The 25,316-nt window shown below is 39.6% G+C and overlaps 1 protein-coding gene across 1 annotated transcript in view; it reads right to left on the reverse strand.

Annotated features, from left to right (window-relative positions):
• ARHGAP42 (Rho GTPase activating protein 42) overlaps positions 1 to 25,316 on the reverse strand; it is a 216,456-nt gene that overhangs the window by 154,389 nt on the left and 36,751 nt on the right. The window contains 1 exon segment of the mRNA XM_032788432.2: positions 22,483 to 22,544. Coding sequence (XP_032644323.1) covers positions 22,483 to 22,544 — 62 coding nt within the window.

A 25,316-nucleotide genomic window follows, 5' to 3' on the forward strand; every position in this document is an offset into this window, starting at 1 on the left:
ACAAAAGTAAAATGATCTCTCTACTTCTGGTCAAGAAATCCCTGCTTATGCATATCAGGCTCACATTGGCCAATCGCACTAGGAGCTTATGTTCAGCTGACTATCCACTGAAACCCCCAAATCTTTTTCAGAGTCACTGCTTCTCATTATTCACCACTCTCCCAATTTGTGCGTCATCTGCAAACTTTATTAGTGATGATTTTAGTTTTCTTCTTTGTCCATTCTATGTCCCTGGGGAGCTCAGACAAAGAACAAGAAAGAAGACACAAGGAGGCTGAAGTAGCTCAGGAGACCAAATTGCAAAACAAAAATTCCCAACAGAAATTGTTCATGGGCCACTAACATAGGAGTGAAGCTCTGTTTCCTGAATTACTTGGAAAAAATCAGACTAGTTCAGATCACATGAATAAATGCAAGAATGTGAGAGATCATCAGGTAATGGCCTACTCTGATATAAGTGCAGATGAGTTACCCAAATGTCCCTCTCCTGCAGTCACAAAAGAATAATGCCTCTTCTTGGAGGGTTGATAGGTTACACTTCATCTCCCCAAACTCAACATTCTTTACAGCCCTATTTAGAAGGAACATAAATATACATTCTTCTTCTCCATCAGTGGTCATCTAAGTAAAAGATCAGTAAGTGAAAGCATTGAAAGCCAAAGTTTCTGCAAGCTGAAATAGCAACTTGCTGCTTTTATACAAAGACAAGAAATAAAATGTCAAATAAACCCATCCAATCTACTAGCGAGTGAACTCCTTTCAAAAACAATTTGAAAAGTGACTGTCATGCCATACAAGTCTGCATTCATTGCAGTAAAGGAGATAAGAGAAATGTATGTGAAATCAAGAAACAAATTACATTTATAAATGAGAAGGAACAAACAGTTTCACAGTTACAACACTGTTACAATCATTTTGCACTTTTACTGAACTCTGCCTGGCAAGATTTCATCTCACTCTCATGGATGATGCTTTTCAAAATTGAGAGCAGCAAGTAGTGTCATTTATGTGAGCCTTTTCTCCTGTGTGAGCATAATGCAAGTTAAGCAGAAATAGCCATAGATCTGATGGTTAGCTTTTCTGTTTTACTGAAAGATTTTAAGTAATCTCTATTCTTATTTGCTCTAAGTACTGATTATTAAATCAAGAGCAGCAAAGAAAACTATTAATGCATCATGTTAGCCGTTTAGGAAATTGGAGATATTGTGGGACTCTATGCAGCAAACTGGTAAATGGCTTAATGAAATGCTTCATAGCCCGAAAAGCAAATTTTTGGCAAGTACTTTATGTTGCCAGGCTTTCTTTGTAATAAGTGGGAACATTCTGGTTAGAAGCATAAATGATCAGAGGGTTTTATTACCCATTCCGGTTTTTATAAATGCAGAGTTCACAGATACATAAAGACTTCATGCAGTAAAAATCTAACAACTGCATGATGTCAATTATGTTATTTTACAGTGTATTGTTTTGTTTATACAGTAGAACTTTCTTAATTTACACCAAGTAATTCACACAAAAATGACACTTCTTTTCTCCAATTCTCTGCAAATATTCAATGGCAAGTACAGTGCTACTATGACGTCACTCATTTCTAAGACTTGATTACTACTAGCAGAATGTGCTACAGATTCACTATTATGATTATACACTAATTGTTCATCCACTCCCTAAGTTTCAAAACTCAGTAATTTGCAAAGTGTTTTCAGGTCATCTGTGCAAATTAGTAGCGGGCTCCTCTATTACAAAAGAATTCTGAACGGTTTGAAATCTTTTTTTGAGAGAGACATTCTTAATGTATTTCTAATCTATAATCTTATGCTATTAAATTATTGCCCCAAACTCTTGTCAGATGCTGACTGGTTTTCTTGTGCAGACATCTGCACAGGGCTATGAGCCTTTAGCTCTTTCCTCTCCTCATGCTTCATCACCAGCAACCATGACTCAACATAGCATCTATCATGTTATCAGTGAACCAGTTATCAGTGGTTCACAGTCATGCTGGAAAGGCATAACGAGTGTCAGTTCTGGGTCCAGGTCTGTTCAATATCTACATCAATGATATAGACAATGGCATAGAGTATGCTTATAAAGTTTGCGGACAATACCAAGCTGGGAGGGGTTGCAAGTGCTTTGGAGGATAGGATTAAAATTCAAAATAATCTGGACAAACTGGAGAAATGGTCTGAAATAAATAGGATGAAATTCAATAAGGACAGATGCAAAGCACTCCACTTAGGAAGGAACAATCACTTGCAGACATACAAAATGGGAAATGACTGCCTAGGAAGGAGCACTGCGGAAAGAGATCTGGGGGTCATAGTGGACCACAACCTAAATATGAGCCAACAGCTTAACACTGTTGCAAAAAAAGCAAAAATCATTCTGGGATGTATTAGCAGGAGTGTTGTAAGCAAGACAGAAGAAGTAATTCGTCCACTCTACTCCGCGCTGATTAGGCCTCAACTGGAGTATTGTGTCCAGTTCTGGGTGCCACATTTAGGAAGGATGTGGACAAATTGGAGAAAGTCCAGAGAAGAGCAACAAAAATGATGAAAGGTCTAGAAAACATGAGCTATGAGGAAAGATTGAAAAAAATGGGTTTGCTTGGCCAAGAAAAGAGAAGACTGAGAGGGGACATGATAACAATGTTCAAGTACATAAAATGCTGTTACAAGGAGGAGGGAGAAAAATTATTCTTCTGAACCTCTGAGGATAGGACAAGAAGCAGTGGGCTTAAATCTCAGCAAGGGAGATTTAGGTTGGACATTAGGAAAAACTTCCTAAGTGTCAGGATGGTTAAGCACTGAAATAAATTGCCCAGGGAGGTTGTGGAATCTCCATCATTGGAGATTTTTAAGAGCAGGTTAGACAAACACCTGTCAGAAATGGTCTAGATAATACTTAGTCCTGTCATGAATGCAGGGGACTGAGCTAGATGACCTCTCAAGGTCCCTTCCAGTCCTATGCTTCAATGAAAAAAAAATGGAACCTTGCTTCCTATTAAAAGAGGAGGAAATTAAAGATGGAGAATGTATGACCACTCTAAAGCTGTGACTATAATGGACACACTGAGGAACAATATTTAGAGTTGTTTCAGATGATCAGGCATCTGTGAGGCAGGATGAGTACCCTGCTTTCTCACTTGTGGATGGAGAAAGAGTTCCTGGTCATGGAGTTTACCATATGTTCTACTGGATTAAGCAGAGGGTGGGAGCCAGGAGGCCCTGGATAGTCTCACCTCTATCACAAGTTTTAATCATATCATGCACTTTACCAAAGTTATTAAACTGATAAATATTACTTCAATTTTACAGATGGGGAAAATCAAGCTAAGAGAAATGAAGTGATTTGCACAAGGTCATACGTTTTAAGACATATCTACACTTAAAATGCTACCATTGGCTGTGGTCCACAGCACAGTTCTGCTGCTGTAGCACTTCAGTGTGGACCCCACCTGTGACAAAGGGAGGGATTTTCCCACTGGTGTAGGTAATCCACCTTCCTGAGAGGAAGTAGCTAGGTCAATGGAAGAATTCTTCCATTGACCTAGTGCTGTCTACACCAAGGGTTAGGATGGTATAACTACATCGTTCAGAGGTGTGGATTTTTCACACCTCTGAGAAATGTAGCTATACCAAAGTAAATTCCCAGTGTAAACCAGGCCTTAGTCACTGCCAAAATCAAGTTTAGGGAATAAAATCTGTGTTCTAGTTCTCTGTATCTCAGTGCCAGGCAAGACAAGACTTTTTCTGAAAAGTAAAATATAAAATTATACAGGATATAGAATACATAACTGTATATAATACATAATATTATCCCAATGCATTTAAGAGGAAAATTGTCATGGAAGGGGCAAGTACCAAACTGTGAGTTTGTGCTCCCCCAGGAGGACTGTAAGTCTTCTGCTTCCTGGTCCCTTTGCCCTATTCTTGGACTGAAAAGGATTAGATTTTTATTGGTAAATGTTGATTTCATCATCAATAATAACTGAAATGTACAGATAGGAAAAATTAAGAACAGTGCTGCTTGAGAACGTCTTACGAGTTTGATTTAAGGATATTTGCTTTCTGTATTTTGATCTTGACACACACCCCCAAAATTTCCCACGATGGTGAAAATCTAAACTGATAAAAACAAAAAGAAAATTATAAAAATAAACATTGATATTATCCATTTAAACTATAAAAAATAAAAAATTAAATTCTGCCAAGCCTACTACTGTGAAGCAGAAGGAGGTAATCTATGCCAAGCCTACACCTAGGATAGATTACTGCCACCAATCCACCAGGTAGAAAGCGAGTCAAAGCTCCACATGCGCATCACATCTGCCTTCCTAGTCTCTACCACTCTGCACACAAAGAGGTCTAGAAAACCTGCAGAAGTTTCTCTCTCCCTTCCCAGTATCCACTTTTCACTCTGTTACTGGTTGGTGCAAGAGCCTTAGGCCACAGTTTGACTCTAGGTGAATTGCATGGGGCTAATGATTGTCTAGTGGTTTCAATATTTCATTTTAAAACTAAGAAAGCAGTTTCACCATGCCTCTTGTCAGCATGCTTTGTGTTGCAATTAGATGTCCAGAAACGACTGCTTTAATTTATTTATTTTGGAATAAGGTTATATTTAAATGTTTTGAAAGCATATTGTATGACACTAGTATATCTGGCTCACTATCCTGAATAAGTTCAGAATGAGTCAACCTTTTTGCTTTTGTGCAAGTGAATAAATATATCTCAGGGGACAGACCACGTGACCTTACAGGGCCCAAAGCTGCCTTCCACTGAAGTCAAAGAGAAGTTTTGTCATCTACTTTAACAAAAGTAGATTGGACCTTTCAGACATAAAAAGAACAAATTAAGCTATGTTGGCAGTCATGATTTTCACAAAGAATGTAAGTACTGTTAAGGCTGAAGAACAACAAAAACTAGGAAAACTTGGAATCCTTTAAATACAAGGCAAAAATGCTTTTACAGTCTCACATTTGGACACAAACACTGAATTTTTTGCAAGATTTTGCAGCTGCAATCCCATATCCCAGAGAGCCTCATATTAACAAATGACCAGTGTCCTTGAACTTAAATGTCCAAGGAAATTAAATTATTCAGAAATAACTTTAACCTACCTTGTGGAAGCACGGTTACATCTTTCATACTTTCCTTGTCAACAGAACCAACTGCAAGTCTACATAAGCATATGCTATGCAAATATATATCACATTCTGAACACACAAACTACACTGAGGCAGCCATGGCAAAAATGGGTGATAGAAAAAGTAATGATTTCATACTATATACACTTTCAGACAACCTGTCCATTAGCTGACTGGACAGACTGTAGTGTTGAGTACTGTTAACCAATTTGGTTTCTTCATCACCAAGCCAGTTAGTGGGATAGTAGTGGAATATCAGAGTACATAGGAACATAAGAACAGCAGTACCGGGTCAGACCAAAGGTCCATCTAGCCCAGTATCTGTCTACCGACAGTGGCCAATACCAGGTGCCCCAGAGGGAGTGAAGCTAATAGGCAATGATCAAGTGATCTCTCTCCTGCCATCCATCTCATCACCTCTAAGGAACAGAAGGCTAGGACAGGCCATGCTTTACCTTCCATGGCTAATAGCTATTTATGAGACTAAGCACCATGAATTTATCCCAGTTCCTTTTAACTTGTTATAGTCCAGCCTTCAAAACTCCTCAGGTAAGGAGTTCACCAGTGACTGTGCGCTGTTGAAGAAGAACTTCTTGTATGTGTTTAAACCTGCTGCCTATTAATTTCATTGGTGACCCCTAGGCTTCTGTAATTATCGGAATAAGTAAATATTTTCCTTATACACTTTCTGAACATCATTATGATTTTATATAACCTCTATAGTCTCCTTCGCTCCTCTTTAGCGAAGAGGCCTACCAACTCTTTATCTTTCTTGTATAGGACTCCTTCTACCAACACCCTAATCATTTTAGTTGCCTTTTCTGAACCTTTCTAGTTAAAAATATTTTTTTGAGTGTGAGGAGACCACATCTGTACACAGTTATTCGAGATGTGGGCGTACATGGATTATATAAGGGCAACAATATATTCTCAGTCTTACTCTCTAACCCCTTTTTAATGATTCCTAACATCTTGTTTGCTTTTTTGACCACACTGCGTGGACATCTTCAGAGAACTATCCACGATGACGCCAAGATCTTTTTCCTGACCCGTTGTAGCTAAATTAACTTCCACCATATTGTATGTATAGTTAGGGTTATTTACAGGGGTGATGTATTTAGGGCTGTGTTTATATTAGAGAAGCAGAATGTAATTGTTCATTTAAGAACACTGATGTTGTGATGCATGGCCAGAAAGGGTTTCACGTCCTACAGAATGAATGACTCAAATTCAACTCTTAAAGACATATGAGGAGATAATGTTTGTGTTTTTGTGTATTTACAGATATATGGGTTGTGGTCAACATGTAATCAACCGTCCCTGTCTATGCTGTATTCTGATAATTCAGAAATCAAAAGAACATACTAGCATTTAAATGCATTGTAAACACAAGATAGCGCTGTACTCACCTCTCTTTGAAATGTATAGCAAATTATCTGTGAATGGTAGAGGAACAGGCAATTGCCTTATGATAATTTGTATAGCTCAGTACTGGTGATGGACCTACTTCAAAGTTGCCGTAATTACCTATTGTTCCCCAGGGAACTCCGACTTCTCAAAGAAGGCTTGAAATTGTATGAAAGATCCTTGGTTCCTGTAGGGGACTGCGAAAGACTGTGTCACGGCCTAGCTAGGGTATTTCCGCTTTCTCGGTGGCCTTGTGAAAAGCCCCTGCTTGCTAATTGGCCGGTCATTGTAGGACACGGCATGCCAGTTATAACTTGCTTTTAACTGGTTGAAACCAGTTTGTATGGCCTTAGGCCAAAGGGCGGACATAGCCTGTGGGAAGTCCCTTCTTGCATATGTATGAGTTGCTTTGTATTGTGTATATATAGATGTATGCTCCCGGTCCCACCTTTGGACTCCAACCCTGGCCGAGCTGAGCTTCAGTGCTGGGTTCCCCGCCTCCGTGACAGCAACGCCCGGAGTCCCCGTTGCAGGTGTGTCACTTTATCTTCATTAAAGCCAATAACTCACGGTGTGTGTGGGCCTCGTTCTTGCAGAGCACTCTTGGTAGGCCCGTAGCCTCCCACGAACATTACAGGTCCCAATCCTTTTTATCTCAGATTTGCTTAAGCTTCATCAGGAGAAGTTTGAGTGGGAAGACTGAGGTCCCAGTTCAGCTGGAAACACCCTGAATATGAAATTGGACATTGTACTATAACATTTCTTCCAGTGGAGAAAAATTCCACAGCCAGGATAATACATCCTACTTTCCTAAATTACAGATGAGGTTACACATACTCTAAAAAAGCACAATTTCTCCTGTTGAAGAGCATGCGAAATCCCCATAATTTGTATCCAAAGTAGGCATGATCCATAGATCTTATTACTCTAAAAAGAAATTTTCAGGCAAGATAATTTTTCCTTTTCATTGTGCTAAGGTCCACAGATTTGGTACAAAGGAATAAGACACAAGACCATCCTTTAAATATCAACATCCAAAATAAGGTACGGTATAGAGCATACATCTTCCTTCTCCACTGAGTTATAAAGAAAACATCATACAAAAAATGATATTGGCTCATGTTGGATGACCGACATGTAGAAATTGGTGAACTCATGTACTGTTGGCCATGTGGTTGCCTAGCAGATCTCAGTACAGGCAAAATAACTTCTCCTCCCTGTGACTGCCAGTGCCCTTTAAACCACTGGATTTTGATACTAATTGAGAAAGAACAGTCTCCTTCTTGCAGACCTGGGAAGGAGCTAGGAATTAGCTAGACATTAGTAAGCCCAAATGTTAGTCAAATTTAAAATAAAGTTTGGAATTTCCCTCAAACAGCTCTACAGCCTGGTTAAGCTGCTAACTATTGTGAGACATCAAAAAACTGGAGGGAAGTTTAGGAGGTGAGGCATTCTATTGCTGTCAGTGACTGACAGGTCTGGTTCTGTTCCCAAGCTGCAAGCAGGCTGACATACTCCATTGTAACAGGTCTGTTAGCATGATGAAGAAATATCAGTATTAAACTATTTCACTGTGATACTCTGAGCAAAAGAATCCAACCCCTGTGTTACTGTCCTACATTTGACCTGCCAAAATCAGAATTCAGCTCCCCGCCCCAACCAATTCAAAAATCTACAGCAGCATGCTGAAAAATGAAAAAGTTAGGGGCATGGTAAAATAAATTTAATATCAAACTAACAGAATAATTCAGTACTGATTTACTATTCACTTTTATGGTGAGCTCAATCAGAACTTCAATTATTTAGATGAAGCTATATTTTAGAATTTCCAGGGGTCCTTGCTACAGAATTTAGGTTCAACTAGGTGCACAGCACAGTGTGCCCTATATATATGTTTTAAGGTCTTTAATGAGACGTTAACTATGAAATTTGATTTCGCTGTGTGTTCTTCCTTAAGCACTTTTCTAAATCTAAAGATCTGTTAGAAATAATATTAATTCCCTCAAGAGCAATCATTTTGTTCATGCTGTTGCAGCTTCACATGTAGCCGTAAGTTTGTAAGCCGATTCCCAGCAATTAAGAGTTGATTTCATGATACACAGTCAGAATGAGATACTAGAGTATTTGGAAGCATTACTATAGACTGTAATATCTTTAGAAAGCGACAAAGAGTCCTGTGAAACCTTATAGACTAACAGAAGTATTGAAGCATAAGCTTTCGTGGGTGAATACTCATTTCATCAGACGCATGTACTATCTTTGTTACTTTAAGGATTAGATTTTTTGGAAAAACCCAATGCCAGATGTGTGCTTTACATCTCAGGGTGCTGGTAGGTAGCATTTTATGATTTCCCCCCTTTTAATGCTGAGCAACACAAGCAGTGTGTATGGAATGAACAGTAAATAACCTTCTGACAAACAGTAGGCTGCATCAAAAAGAGGACTCACTTCATTATTCTGGGACATGCTGTATCCTGTGGTCCCTGCTGTTATGCACCGATGCATGCGCACTGGTTTTAATAATTCATTTACTTTGTCAAGTGCAGTTCTTGATGTTAATGAATAACCTGAGGGCTTTTCCCTTTCTGGGGTGGAGATGCCAGCAGTGTTCTTGCATCAGGGTAGTTACAGTACCATAATGAGAACATTCACAGGTAGGATTTTTTTTTTTTTTAGCAGCTAAAAGATATGTCCTGAAGCATGAAGGTTATAGGGGGGCATGGATCAGCGTTCACATTGCACGTCCGATTAGTACCCAGCCTGAGCCAGGGAAGCTAATGATCCAACCAGTGGACCAAATTCATTGATGAATCCTGGTCACGTGCCACCTGAGATGCATACATTAAGAAGATGAAGCTTATCAATCAGTCACTAAAGGACAAGAGTTAGGAAGAAGCTTCACCTTTTGGGGAGATTATTCCATAATTGTTCACCACAGGGTTTCTTGCACCTTTCCCTGAAATATCTCATGCTCCCCATTGCCAAAGATAGGATCCCTAACTAGACAGATGACAGATCTGACTCAGTAGGGCAAGACCTGTCTTCTATACCATCAAAGAGAGAAACCATAAGACCCCATCCCCTACCCAGACACTCATCAGCATTCCAAGATCACACAATACATGGGTAAACGGCAAGGAATTTCACAATTAAGGGAGATCTTCTGCAGTGCAGCATCTGGTAACCTTTCAGAAATAATCAGGGGTTTATACTGACAACACAATATAATCTAATCACTGCTTCAATTGTCAAGAGAATTCAGGAATGAGGAGTTGCATGCAGAAATCAGTAGCATGAACCAACTCTCTATTCTTGTGTAAACATAGCATTAATCCTACAAAAGGAAGAAAACAATTAGAAATGTACTGTGAGTAATAAAAGATTATTTGTTATAAAGTTTAATAACATCAAATGAGAAGGGAAGCATAAATAATGAATATCTTACATCCAGAATGTATATCATTTACTTAACCGAAACACACCATAGACATGATCAGTAAAGTTCATACGAGTAGAAAGAAATTATTTAAAATAAGATCCCCAGAAACAGACAAAGTAGTCACATGAAACTAAATTATTGCATCTCTAGCATTCCCTAACGATTCATTAGGAATTGGAGGCCATTATTTCACAATTCCCATGTGGAATACTGCTGACGTCAGTGGAAAAACAGTAGAGATCAATTAGATCTCTTATTACTAGGGATGGGCAACTTGCAGAACCTAATGTCCTTGGAAGTAATCAAGATTCTTTCCCATATGCAGGGATCATTAATTTAACAACCAAAACAGGACTGATACCCTGAGAAGGATGTATACTATGGAAAGCGAAAATTTCATTTTTTTCTTTTTCTGAGCCTGCTAATTAGTCTTCATGGAAGCAAATGAAAGACTAAAGAAGATGAAGGAAACTTAAGGATGGTAGTTACTGCTCTATTAAACTGCCGTCAATCAAAATAGCAAATCTTCAAATGGCAGAATCTCTCCCTTCTGTAAGACACATAGTTTTCTTTAATCCTAAACTCCAGTATTCCAAACTGAACATCTTTCCTAATAATTTTGTTCTTGTTTCATTAGTTGGTTAAAGAAAAGAAATGGGCTTGTAAATCATTATTTTTTTTATATTTGAATGTAAAATTTGCAAAATGGAAGATTTCTCCAGTGTTCCTCTGCATCAGCGTGTTTTCTTGAAGATTAAGTCATTAATATACACCTTCTTCAGCTGGAACAACACTCCAACAGACCAGTTAGTACTTTGTGTTCATATATACAAAACAGTTATTTTCCTTATGAGGAATTTAATAGGCAATTATTAAAGTGCCTCAGACAAGATGTAAATGTATGACATGAATGCATGACTTTCAACATGGAAGTCTGATGCATACACACTGGCTTGTTAATACCACCCACTGCATACTAGTAGTATAAAATACAATACAAAAGAAAATTAAAACATTAGCAAGTTAAAGTTCATGTGTAAAGCAAACATCTGTCATTCTATAGTCCTGTACATCAAGCATTTACTGACGCAATATTGTCTTTTAATGGCTAACTGTCATACTTCATCGAATTAAAAGGAACCTATAAAACAACAAGTTTCTCCATAAAAACTCATAACACTGACCTATTGTCATCCCAAGGACGTTCTGTAATATAGCTATATCATGGATAAGACTTTATTTATCTTATACAGAACATCTTCTTTCTGGTCTCCTGCTGACCAACCATGTTTATGCAGAGGGAGGCACATGAAAAAGGGGAACTCCTGAAGAGTCCCACATCCAACCGGAACTTTGTAAGGCAGTTGGATCAGCCTCTTCTACAATCGTATCATCCCTAATCTGCAGATGAGTTGGCTTTCTGTGTTCTGTGAATGTTTTCCAGCAGAAGGACCAAAAATATATAAACTCTGCATAAAGCACCTTGTTTCCTCAGAAGCTGGCAAATTAAAAAGGAAGTTCTGAAGTTTCACAATTAGATTGTAAGCTTGTTAAGCAGGGAGTCTCTTACAAAGTGTTTGCTCAAAATTTAGCACAATTGTACCATGAGCCTGATTGGGCCCTCTAGCTCAGAGGTAGGCAAACTACAGCCCGCAGGGCTGTCCTGCCCGGCCCCTGAGCTCCCGGCCAGCCCTGGCCCCTCCTCTGATGTCCCTCCTCCCCTGCAGCTTCAGTTAACCATGCCAGCAATGCGGCGGCGTGGCTGGCTCCAGCCGGGTGGCGCAGCTCAGGGGTAGATTTAGCAGTGAACACAGGGTGCTCTGGCATGGGATCCCCCAACAACAGGGGGCCCCAGGGCCGGGCAGTCGGGCAGCTCAGCTGCACTGCGGGGTCAGGGGAGCAGGCGGACAGTGCTGGTGGCAGGAGAGCGGGGAACGTGGCCGGAGGACTCAGGAGAAGCACTGAGCGGCTGCACAGCTGGACAGAGAGAAGCAGCACTTTGAAGGGGAAACCGCCACTTCTCTCCAGCTGCGCGGCTACCCCTGCTCCACTGAGTCCTCTGCCCGTGTTTGCAGGGCTATATTCTGAAAGGGGCCGGGCGCAGGGGGATGCATGGGGGGGCAGTTAGGGGCAGGGTGTCCCAGGAGGAGGCAGTCAGGGACGGGGATGGGGGGTTGGATGGGCCAGGGGTTCTGAGGGGGGCAGTCAGGGGGCAGGAAGTGGGAGGGGGAGGGGGGCAGGCTGTTTGGGGAGACACAGCCTTCCCTATGCAGCCCTCCATACCTTTTCGCAACCCGTATGTGGCCCTCAGGCCAAAAAGTTGCCCATCCCTGTTCTAGCTGCTACCAAAACAACTATTATTACAGCAGAGGTTCAGGCATCATCCAGCAAACTAATGAAATACGAATCAATATTTTAAAGACAAAGACGATATACTCTTCATTTTATTTATAATTCCCTATCGCAATAATGTTTTACCTTATAAATCAAGGAATTTATTCATAATATCTTATGCTACAAATGACTAGGCTTCAGTTTTCTCTGATAATGGGCAAGACTGTATTTGTATGAAGTAGCCATTTAGGAGGTGGGGGGGAATGTTTGTATGTGTATATTTTAATCTGTTTAGGAGCCTAAGTGCTAAAGAAATGAAGGCCCCTGTCATAAACAGATGGTTAAGGGTTAATGTCTCTTTTACCTGTAAAGGGTTAACAAGCTCAGTGAACCTGGCTGACACCTGACCAGAGGACCAATCGGGGGACAAGATACTTTCAAATCTTGGTGGAGGGAAGTCTTTGTTTGTGCTGTTTTTTGTTCGTTGTTTGCTCTTGGGGCTAAGAGGACCAGACTACACCAGGTTTTCTCCAATCTTATTCTGAATAGTCTTCATGTTGCAAAATAGTAGTATAGCCAGGAAAGGCGATTATCTTATGTTTGTTTTTCTAACTGTAAATGTGTATTTTGCTAGAAGATTTTACCTCTGTTTGCTGAATTGAATTCGTCAGTCTGAAGGGTGGGGGGGGAAAACTCCTCTAGGTCCTATATGAATCTGAATACCCTTAAGCAATTTACATCCTGATTTTACAGAGATTAATTTTACTTTTTCTTTCTTTAATTAAAAGCTTTCTTTTTTAAGAACCTGATGATTTTTTTCCCCTTGTTTAAGACCAAGGGGATTGGGTTCGAACTCACCATAACAGGGAGGGAAAGGAGGGGAGGGTTTTATTTCTCACTTGTTTAAGAACCAAGGGGTTTGGGTCTCTGGGTTCCCCAGGGAAGGTTTTTGGGAGAACAGGAACTGTGCCAAACACTATATTTTTGGCTGGTGGCAGTGTTATCAGATCTAAGCTAGGAATTAAGCTTAGAAGGGTCCATGCAGGTCCCCACTTTATGGACTCTAAAGTTCAAAGTGGGGAAAAAACCCTGACAGCCCCAAATCAGCAAAGCACTTAAGTATGAGCATAAGTAGTACTAGGGCCGCTGTCTGTTACTATGATATGGCTATGTGAAATTCCTTAGTAGTCTAAGTACAATTTGTCATGGAAAGCACTTCCGTCACAAACACCACCATCACCACACTGCCACCAATTGTAGTACCACTGCTGGCATTCTAAACAGAGAGGACAAGGCCAGGAAGAATAAGGTACCTTTCATCTCTAAAGTTTGTCTTTGCAGAACAGAGTTACCATACTGGCAATTGTAATAAGGGGAACTATGCAGAATTGCCGCTTATGCAATGTATATTATAGTAATTCCTCTAGCTTCTCTGAACCCCACATCCCTTAATGAAATTATTCAAATTTAATACCTATTGTATGGGGACAGATTAAGAACTTTAACCCCCAAAATGTTGAACTGTCCCCCAATGACAGGGCATAACTGTTTAAAAATAAGAACTTTTCCAATTATGGTGAATTACCTTCTCATCCCAGTGTTACTCGCTAGATAACTGTAGGCCTTCTACATACTGTGGACAGGGGTGACTTATTGCATCTACGTTCAGTTTCAAGAGAACAAACAGAATTGTGGTACGGCAAGTTTAGTCAAGAACAGTATAAAAATAGTTGAATAATACTCTATCACCAAGAAAGATAATGTAATACCTTTACATTAACAATCGTCTGTGGTATTATCTGCAGTTGAACCCTATTGCTGAGAGTGATGGCGGTTAGTCACTTTAAAAAGCCACTATTCAATAAAAAAATTAGGATCTAAACATATTACTCAAGCTGTTGGTTTTAATTATGCCACTTAGGTTATTTAATTCCCTTGCTAATTTTACATTTATTAAATTAAGAAGCATGTATAGAAAATTTCTACATAAGGGGGAAATTAGAGACCAAGGCCATATTCCTGCATCAGAATCTACCGGCACAGCTTTTGAATCCAAATAAAGCCCTCTCATGTCGGAAGATTCCACTGAAGAATCAAGGCCATATATTCTAACTGTATCTCTATTCCACTAACTTTTTGTTTTTTAGCCTGCAAAGAACAATAAAAAATACAATTTTATTTTTTATGTAGTGTTCTTTCTACACAATATAATATGAAACACTTTATGGGCAGAGTCAAACATAAACTAGAGAGACCAGGAAGGTTTTAAGGAAAAAAGAAGTGACTCATTTGGAAAGAAGGATTAAAAAAACAGTGAAGGTAGCTTTATGTACTATGAAAGATTAAACAGCTTTAGAAATAAAACCTTCATTTCTCTTTATTTTGCTCTCTTCTCCTACAGAATCACCTTAAAATAATCTTCACTTTAATTTGGAAAGTTATTCATCCAGGACCTGCTTTAAAGAAGTAATTCAACATGTGGTGAACTGGTACGATGATAAACTCTGAACATTCACCTTTCTATTCTTCCTCCCCCTTCACTCCGTGACAAACAGAGAGAAAATAATTACACAATTACAGTGCAAAGTATTAAATTGCACACAACACTAATATTTTTAAATGGCGAATTCGGATTTACAACAGATGAACACTCAGAGGCAAGTTTGCTCTCATTTACTCATGAGAATGACAGAACCTATTGCAAACCTCTTCCAGGATTAATAATTTCCCGATTTAAATTGGGAGTTTTTTTCAAGTTTACACAATTATTTCTACAAGAAAGGAAAACAAAGAGACAAATTAGCTGGATGTTTCAGGTGGTTAATCTTTTATGGTATAAAAAAATCCCTTCACTGAGTTTTACATTTCTTTCCAGAAAGTCACTTTTCCTTGACTTAAAATGAGTTCTCCTAAGTTTATGATTGACTTCAGTGAAAACAGACTAGAATTTGATCCCATATTTGTAGGGGGGGGGGTTAATCTATTCATTCACTTTAAGCTCTGTATTCAACCTAAAATAGACGAAAAATTCTAAGTGAATAGAGATGCATTTGTAATCTGAACAATATCTGCTGTAGACCTAACAGCCTGAAAACAGTGTTTTTCATTTATGTTACCATGGAGGAAAGTTATTTTCTGAGCATGAGACTATGAATCATGAAAACTCATTCACCATAACCTGTGGTTACTCAAATTATTAGTATATCACTTAGCCTGTGCATATAGAACCCAGTTCAGAAAATATTTAAGCATGTGGTTAAGTTCACCTCTGCTCAGAAAAAAAGAAAGTAAATCTCCACAAGAAAGTCTACTGATTAAGTACACTTGAATATAAAAAAAATCTACGTAGGTACTTATATGACCTCCATCACCATAGCATCCATACACCTCTCAATTAGTAATAGATTTTATCATCACCATACTTTTGTGAAGCAGAAAAACATTTCCATTTTACAGCCCAGTAAATGACGAACTGATGCAGTGTTTGGATTGCAAACAAGTCATGGTTACTTTTATTCCACACCCATCTCAAAATAAAATCTATGTTCATTTAATTTTCCTAACAATACCAGACAGTTAAGAAGAATGACTATGTTCTACTTTTAAATAAAACTAAAAATCAAAAGTACAAGAGACACAGATCTGGCTTTTTATAAGAAAATATTAGGGCTGTTGATTAATTGCAGTTAACTCACACAATTAACTAAAAAAAATTAACTGAGATTTAAAAAATTAATCGCAATTAATCGCACTGTTAAACAATAGAATACCAATTGAAATTTATTAAATATTTTGGATATTTTTCTACATTTTCAAATATGTTGATTTCTATTACAACACAGTATACGAAGTACACAGTGCTCAGTTTATATTAATTTTTATTACAAATATTTGCACTGGAAAAATGATAAACAAAAGAAATAGTGTTTTTCAATTCACCTCATACAAGTACTGTAGTGCAATCTCTTTATTGTGAAGGTGTAACTTACAAATGTAGATTTTTTTGTTACATAACTGCACCTAAAAACAAAACCTAAAACAAACAAGTGTATTTACATTTACGGGAGATACTGCTCACTGCTTCTTATTTACAATGTCACTTGGAAGTGAAAACAGGCATTTGCATAGCACTTTTATAGCTGGCGTTTCAAGGTATTTACGTGCCAGATATGCTAAACATTCATATGCCCCTTCATGCTTCAGCTACCATTCCAGAGGACATGCTTCCATGCTGATAATGCTCATTAAAAAAAAAAAAAGAGTTAATTAAATTTGTACTGAACTTCTTGGGGGAGAATTGTATGTCTCCTATTCTGTTTTACCTACATTCTGCAATATATTTCATGTCACAGCAGTCTTGGATGATGACCCAGCACATGTTCATTTTAAGAACACTTTCACAGCAGATTTGACAAAACACAAATAAGGTACCAATGTGAGATTTCTAAGGATAGATACAGCACTTGACCCATGGTTTAAGAATCTGAAGTGCCTTCCAAAATCTGAGAGGGACAAGGTGTGGAGAATGCTTTCAGATGTCTTAAAAGAGCAACACTCCGATGCAGAAATGACAGAACTCAAACCATCAAAATCAAAAATCAACCTTCTGCTGGTGGTACCTGACTCAGATGATGAAAATGAACATGCGTTGGTCTGCATTGTTTTGGACCGTTATCGAGCAGAACCTGTCATCAGCATGGACGCATGTCTTCTGGAATGGTGGTTGAAGAATGAAGAGATATATGAATCTTTAGCACATCTGGCACGTAAATATCTTGCGGTGCCAGCTACAACAGTGCCATGCGAATGTCTGTTCTTACTTTCAGGTGACATTGTAAACAAGACGTGGGCAGCATTATCTGCCGCAAATTGTAACCAAACTTGTTTGCCTGAGCGATTGGCTGAAGTTGGACTACGTGGACTTGAAGGTTCTAAAGTTTTACATTGTTTTATTTTTGAATGCAGTTTTTTTTGTACATAATTCTACATTTGTAGGTTCAACTTTCATGATAAAGAGACTGCACTAGAGTACTTGTATTAGGTTAACTGAAAAATACTATTTCTTATGTTTTTTACAGAGCAAATATTTGTAACCAAAAATGTAAAGTGAGCACTGTAAACTTAGTATTCTGTGTTGTAACTGAAATCAATATATTTGAAAACGTAGAAAACATTCAAAAATATTTAAATAAATGCTATTCTATTATTAACAGTGCAATTAATTGTGTGATTAAACGCGATTAATTTTTTAATTGTGTGCTTAATCACGATTAATCATTTGACAGCCCTAGAAAACATAGGATGTCATGCAGAGTCAAATGGTACCACTGAATAGTATTTTGGAAGAGGAGGTTACTTACCTGTAACTGGAAGTTCTTTGAGATGTGTGGCCCCTAACTGTAGTCCATTGAGTGTTTATGTATGCGCACAATGCATCCAGAGCCAAAGAATCTGAAAGCAGTGTCTGCTGGTTAGCGCATTCACCCTGGTTTGCCTCATGGTTTCATCCAAGGTACTAAAAGCAGGACGGGTCAATCATACCTCCAGTTCCTTCTCCACCGCAAAACCAACAGACCCATAACAGGGAGAAGGAGGACAAGAAGTGGAATACAGATAGGACCACACATATCAAAAAACCTCCAGCAACAGATAAGTATCCTATTCTTCTTCAAGTGATGGTCCCTACTGTATTCCACTGAGGGTGATTAACAAGCAGTATCTACTTTGGAGCAGGGTGTGACAATGAAGATGAGTGGAGGACTGCCATGCTGAAGAAGGCATTTTCAGCAGAGTCCTGTACTAAGGTGTAGCGCATAGCAAAGGTGTGCACTGAACTCCACAGGGCCACTCTACATATGTCCCAGAGGAACACATTGCGGAAGGAGGTCATGGTTGAAGCCTGGGTTCTCATAGGTAATAAGCCTGCATCCCAGTAGGTGGAGGAAGGCAAAATAGTTGAAAGCACAGTGTAATGCAACCCAAAATCCACTTGGAGATTCTCTGGATGGAGACTGTCTGACCCTTGAGTCTTTCTGCTACTGCAACAAAGAGTCTGGGGGACTTCCTAATGGGTCTTGTCCTATACAGGGAGAAGGCCAAGGCCCGTTGGATGTCTAGAAAATGGAGTCATCGTTCCTCTATGGATGCTTGTGGCTTCATGAAAAAAACAGGGAAGTGAATGGATAGATTAACGTGAAACAAGGAGATGACTTTTAGCAGAAATTTGAGATGCAGACACAGTGAGATGCTATCTTTACGGAAAATTGTGACGGTAGGGGGTCTGCCATCATGGCTCAGAGTTCATCAACCCTTCTTGCAGAAGTGATAGCAACCAGGAATGTGACTTTCATGGAAATAAAGGACACAGAGCATGATGCCAGCAGACTGAAAAGTGATTTTGTTAGTACGGACAGAATTAGGTTACGGTCTCACTGGGAAGCAATGGGTTAGACAAATGAGAAGGTTCTTCCAAAACCTAACAGTGGGTGTGTAAAAACAGAGCACCCTTCCGTGGGTGGGTAGAATGTGCTAATCACAATGAGGTGAACTTTTAGAGAGTGGAGGATGAGACCCGATGACTTCAAGGACAGGAGGTAGTCCAGGAAGACGGGGATCTCCACGGATTATGGGGAAAGTCCCTTTTGTCGGACCTTGAGGCGGAGCATTTCTACTTGGCCTGATAACAGTGCCTAGTGGACTCCTTCTTGCTGCTAGAGAGAATGTTTTTGACATGTAAGGAACAGGTCCATTCTAGAAAAAATGCCCATTCAAATACCATGCTCTAAGATGGACCACCTGTGGAGTGGGATGTCTGACCTTGCCGTTGTTCTGCATCAGGATATCAGGAAAGATGGGGATTGGAAATGGTGGTCAGGTGGACATATGAAGGAGGTTGGTAAACCAGAACTGTCTGGACTGTTGCTCTGCCACATCTGATCTTGTGGAGTACTCAGGGTAGAAGCCAAAGGGGAGGGAAGGCATAGATGAGTTGATCTGATCAGGAGAGTATGAAAGTGTTGCCTTGAGAGTGGTGACCAACATCTCTCCTGGAGGTTGTATTTGGTGCTTATGTGGGAGGCAAAGAGATCTCTGTTCGGCATCCCGCATCAACTAAAGATGTCCTGGACTATGGATTCATGGAGTTCACACTCGTGGTTGATTACAAACTGCCTGCTGAGAGAGTCCGCAATCAGGTCCTGTGTTCCTGAGAGACAGGCTGCAGACAAGATACCTGGTGGGTGACACACCAATTCCAGAGGTTGAGTGCTTCTGCAAAGCGAGCGGTCAACCTTGTATCCCCCTCCGACCTCCTCTGTTGATGTACAAAACAGTGGTGGTTTGTCTGACATGATAAGAACATGATGGGAACAGATGAACAGGAGAAATGCTTTCCTTACAGCCCGGAGTTCCACAATGTTGATGCAAATCCTGCATTCCCAAGGAGTCCATGTTTCATGCGTCATGTAATCATCCATGTGTGCTCCCCAACTAACAAAGGATGCGTCCATGATGATTGTCCTGTCTGGGGAGGAGGGGAGTAAGGGAACCCATACACAGACATGACGTGGGTCTGTCCACCCCTGGAGGGATGAGAGCACCCTGGGGGGACTGTCAGCAACAAGTCCACTATGTGATATTTGTGCGCATAAATTGTCTGGAGCCACATCTGGAGGCAGCAAAGGTGGAATTGAGCGAAGGCAGCTATAAAATGTACACGAATCCATGTGGCCAAGGAGAGATGGGCAAGTCCTGGCAGAGCCATAAGGATTGTTGACAATGCGAGTTATGAGTTCTTGCAGTGTCTGGATCCTGTTGCTTGGTAGGTAGGTCTATGCTGTGACCAAGTTGATGGTGGCCCCTATAAAGTCAAGGGATTATGTGAGGTCAAAGGCTGATTTTTCTAAGTTGATACTGGCCCCAAGGCATGAAAGAATGCTAAGCAGCATGAAGGTTGAAACCTGGGCTTCATGCCTGGATTGTGCAGCCAGGAACCAGTCAACTACATAGGGGAATATGAGGACTCTGTGATGCCTGTTGTAGATCACCATGTCAGAGAAAATGTTGGTGAAGATTCTGGGAGCAGTGGTTAGTCCAAAGGGAAGAACTCTGTATTGGAAATGGGTGTCAGCCCACCATGAACCTCAGGAATCAAAGTCAACTGTACCTGCGGTTCAGTACCCGGGCTACCCAATTCCCTTGATTGTGAGAATTCTTCTCATGTTTAGGTGTGTAAAAGTGCACTCCTTGTCCATGACTCAAATTCATGGAAGGAGCATCCCCTTTCTTTGGTTATGAGGAAGACTTAATGCCATGTTTATGGACATGCTTCCTTACCTCCTGACTAGGTCCCAGCACAGGGTCCTTAGTGGTAGTACCACCAGTGCCAGATCTGGACTTAGAAGCCACAGGTGCACTCCTGGCTGTTTCAGGCCAATGTACACAGGGAGTCCCCTGGCATGGTTCTGAGTGAGGCCTCATGAGGACTTCCATAAGTTGCTTTTGGAGGTGGACAGCCTGCCCTTCTTGGGTACGGCTGGGGAAGGACAGGCAGATCTGCACCTGGATGCATTGTGGGCTTCTCCCAAGAAATAATGGCAACATTGATGTTTGTCACTGACCAAGAAGGAACACAGGCAGGAGGTACAGATTTTAAAACCTGGGGTCTTAGGCATAGTCCAGTATCTCCAGTATCTATCCTAATCACTAAAACTACAAAAAAATATTTAAAGATAGCTAAAAATACTATAAATTATAAAATTCTAAAACTAAGTACGACAATGTTTTTAAAGCTGCATCAGAGACGAAGACACAAAGTTCCAACCTGGCCCATGCAGCCGTGAGAAGGAAAAACCTTAAGAGTTTTTAAGGCCCAATTTGACAAAGCCCTGTCTGGGATAATTTAGTTGGGGTTGGTCCTGCCTTGAGAAGGGGGTTGGACTAGATGACCTTCTGAGGTCTCCTCCAACTCTATTCTTCTATGATTCTATGAACTGGAAACATGGTCAGTACGCCCTGTCCTGCCCTTTATCACCTCAGATGAAACCTTGAGGCAAACCAGGGCACATATGCAGTCCAATAGATGCTACTTTCAAATTCTCCAGCTCTGGATGCATGGTGTGCATGCGTAAACCCGCAGTGGAATACAATACAGACCATCACTCCAAGAAAAATATTAACTTCATTAAAACAAAATAATTTAACTATTTTTCCATCATTTAAAAAAAATTTTTACATTAGGACAATGGAATCTTAAATGATTTGTGAGTTAGTGTTTATGTACATTGCTTTTCTAAGCAGCTAGAAGAAACATGCATCAGTGGTCAAAGCTATTTGGAAAAAAACTGAATTATAGTAGAACCTCAGAGTTACAAACTGACCAGTCAATCACACACCTCATTTGGAACCCGATGTATGCAAAGGGGGTGGGGGAGAAAGAAAGAAAGAAAGAAAGAAAGAAAGAAAGAAAGAAAGAATCCTTGTGGTACCATAGAGACTAACAAATTTATTTGGGCATAAGCTTTTATTGGCTAAAACCCACTTCATCAGATGCATGCTGTGGAAAATACAGTAGCAGGTATATATGCATAGTACATGAAAAGATAGGAGTTGCCTTACCAAGTAGGGGGTCAGTCTAACGAGACAATTCAATTAACAGCAGACTACCAATGGGAGGAAAAATCACTTTTGGCAAGGTAATGAAGGTGGTACATTTCAAACTTCAATTTATTCCCTTCTACTGTGCTGCTGTTTCTTTCAATATCCATTTTGGACAGGCTGTGTTCTCATCATAGCAAAGAAGGTATTTTTAAAGTAATAACCTTACTTCATTGATGTTTGTGAAGAAGCACTTTGCTGAGCCTCTTTCAACCCAGTGAGGCTTGAGACTGGCTAATTTCCTGACGTTGGCAGCCGAAGCAGCAAAATTACACCAAATTTAACAGCTGCGCTACTGGAGTATTTTATCCCTTACCAAACCACATTAAACTAATATTTTAAGCAAAATGTTTCATTAACGTGGCTGCAAATACATCGCGTATAGGATATATTTTAAAAGTATAGAGGAGCTCAGAATGTTTTCTCAGGATGCATGAACAAATGTGGGTATTTTCAAAAATAATATAAAATTAAAAAAAAAAGTATACTATATCAGACTTACAAGTCGTCTTCTCTCCTCTTCTACAGCAATCAGTAGCCGGGCAAACTCTTTCAGTGACTGGGCTGTGAAAAAGAAAGATCAAATTAATATTAAAATCAGGCAATTCTGTTAATTTGAATGGAGTAATGGTACCTTTTCACAAATAGATCTACAAAGTGGGAGAGGGAGGGATAAGGTAAAGGCATGAGAAAGGGAGAGCGCCAAGGATCCTCTCATGCCAAAAGCTAGAACTCTGTTCTCTCTATGTCCTGTAATGGGTCATCTCCAGTAAATCTTGATTTTTAATCAGACATATGTACAAAACAAAACAGAAGAATCTTTAAAAACACAAACAAAAAATCTTGAAATGAGGAAAAATTATTTACAACATAGCAGGAAAGAGAATTCTAAACTTGGTTATAAATATATGTAACTTTTACACACAAAAGAATCAGAAGAGTAGCCATATTTGTCTGGATCTGTAAAAAGCATCAGAGTCCTGTGGTACCTTATAGACTAACAGATGTATTGAAGCATAAGCTTTCGTGGGTGACGGAAGTGAGTATTCACCCATGAAAGCTTATGTTCCAGTACATCTGTTAGTCTATAAGGTGTCACAGGACTCAAAACAAAAGAAAAATCCTTTGTTCCTTGTATAAACATGCAGAGAACAGGTGTCGCACAGGAGCATGGAAAACATTCAATTAAAACTATGGAAGTCAGAGTTCAAACTTAAGTCTGAAAGAAATCCATAGTTGGATCCATCTATTTATGCTTACAGATTATTATCCTCCTTAGGTTTCTGTCCTGGTAGGTGTCCTTTGTGAGGATTCATCTTGCCACAAAAGGAGAGAGAAAGGGTGGAAAGTGTATTTTAAAGGTAACTGCAAGAGGGCTAGGTATGTTCAAGGAAAGGTGCAACTATCTCCTCCACACGCACGCGCGCACACACACACACACACACACACACACACACAGGTGTCAATGAAAAAAATGTATATAATTCCCTGAAAAGTAGAATTACCCATTCTTCTAACCAAAGGTCATTAACAGGAAGTACTTGTGGCACCTTAGAGACTAACAAATTTATTTCAGCATGAGCTTTCGTGAGCTACAGCTCACTTCTGCGGAAATTTGTTAGTCTCTAAGGTGCCACAAGTACTCCTGTTCTTTTTGTGGATACAGACTGACACGGCTGCTACTGTGAAACCTATCAGGAAGTACATCACACTCTGTTATCAAGCTGGCACTACTGGGAGTTGTGCATGAGCAATGAAGACAGGATAGGACCCAAATGACCATATACTTATAACTACCAAAGGTCAATTAAGTATCTTGACTGAGGAGGGAAAAAAAGGATTTATTGTTTGTTTGTTTTTTGCTCTTCAATATAGACTGTACAATTGGGTAATTCCAGGTAATCTATTTTGGTATAACAACGTTAAAAAAAAGGTGGTATGAAAGTTAAGCAGCTTGAAATGCCACCTGTTTATTTAGATCATTATAAAGTGTTCAGAATTATCAAAAATCAAAAGCTTATTTTGGAGGCAAATGGAAATATGAAATGAATTAAGCTGTAAAACAGAACAACAAGGGAAAGAGTCCTATACTTCGGGCAATAGTCTGTCTAGGAAAATGTCCAAGGATGGATACTTTTTTTGGCAGGACACTAGTGTAATCAGAGAAGATACATTTACATCCACTTGTGACACTACTGAGCTGGAAAACAGACATTTTTACACTCTGAGTATGTTGTGACTGGAATCTGTGAGAATACGTCATTTCTGTTTTCTGTTTTAAGCAACTGAGCCTTTGTCTTTAACTCCTTCCAGATAACTTTACTAGCAGCAATGCATTATTGACTTCCCAAACATTTGTTTACACAACAATTGGCAAACCTTCAGAGAAGAGATCTTTAGAAAATTATGCTGGACCAGCCGCAGAGTTAAGAAAGCAAGGGTTTTGCAAGGGAGTGGTGAGAAAACTTCCAGAAAATCCCTTTTCTTTTGTTTGCATTATTTACTTAAGGTACAACGGGTCATTAAGGATTTGCCACCACAATTCCATGGATAGCACTGCACAGTCAGGACAGGTATATAATAGTTGCTGCAGGGCGGGTTATCTTCCTTTGAAGCATCCAGTACTGGCTGCTTCCAAAGACATGATGGTGAACTTGATGGACCAATGGTTTGTCCTAGGATAGCTAAGTCTGAGATTCCTGTACTTTCAGAATCTGAAAACAGAGATGAAAGTAACCTAGCCTCTCTTCCTTGCAGTATCTTTTCTAGAGTTTTGTGCTAGTGTAATGAAAGGAAGTATTTGCACTTTATAATAATTTAGTAACTAGGAAGAACAACAGTTCCCACGGTCAGTTTGCAGAAGTGCCAATTAAAAATTGTTTTACTTGTAAAACTGAGCGCAAGAGTCAGTAAGACATAGAAACATGGAACCCCACAATGCATTTTTGAGAATCATAAACAAAACTGATATTTAAGCCTACAGACAAGATTTCCTTTGACTGATCAGGGGATCTCAGGGACATGCATTTGCACACTCTCCAGATTATCGCTAAAGACTGCTATAAAAATGACACAAAATAGTCCTAGCTTGACATTTGGAAAGCCAGCAAGGGGATTTAAACACACAATTTGGTTAAATCCCCTAGTCACCTTTGAAAATATCATCCTTAGTGAATAAAACGATGCTCGCTGAAGTCAATCAATGGGAGCTGTGTGTGTGGGGAATGACTAAAGAGCTCTATTCTCTAAACAGTTCTACCTTCTCTCATCCCCTTTCTATCCAAATGTTATGAAATAATAATTTACCTTTTAGCTCCAATATGACACTTAACTGGT

The sequence above is a fragment of the Chelonoidis abingdonii genome, chromosome 1 (genome assembly GCF_003597395.2).
Source record: "Chelonoidis abingdonii isolate Lonesome George chromosome 1, CheloAbing_2.0, whole genome shotgun sequence".
NCBI classification, from domain to species: Eukaryota; Metazoa; Chordata; order Testudines; family Testudinidae; genus Chelonoidis; species Chelonoidis abingdonii.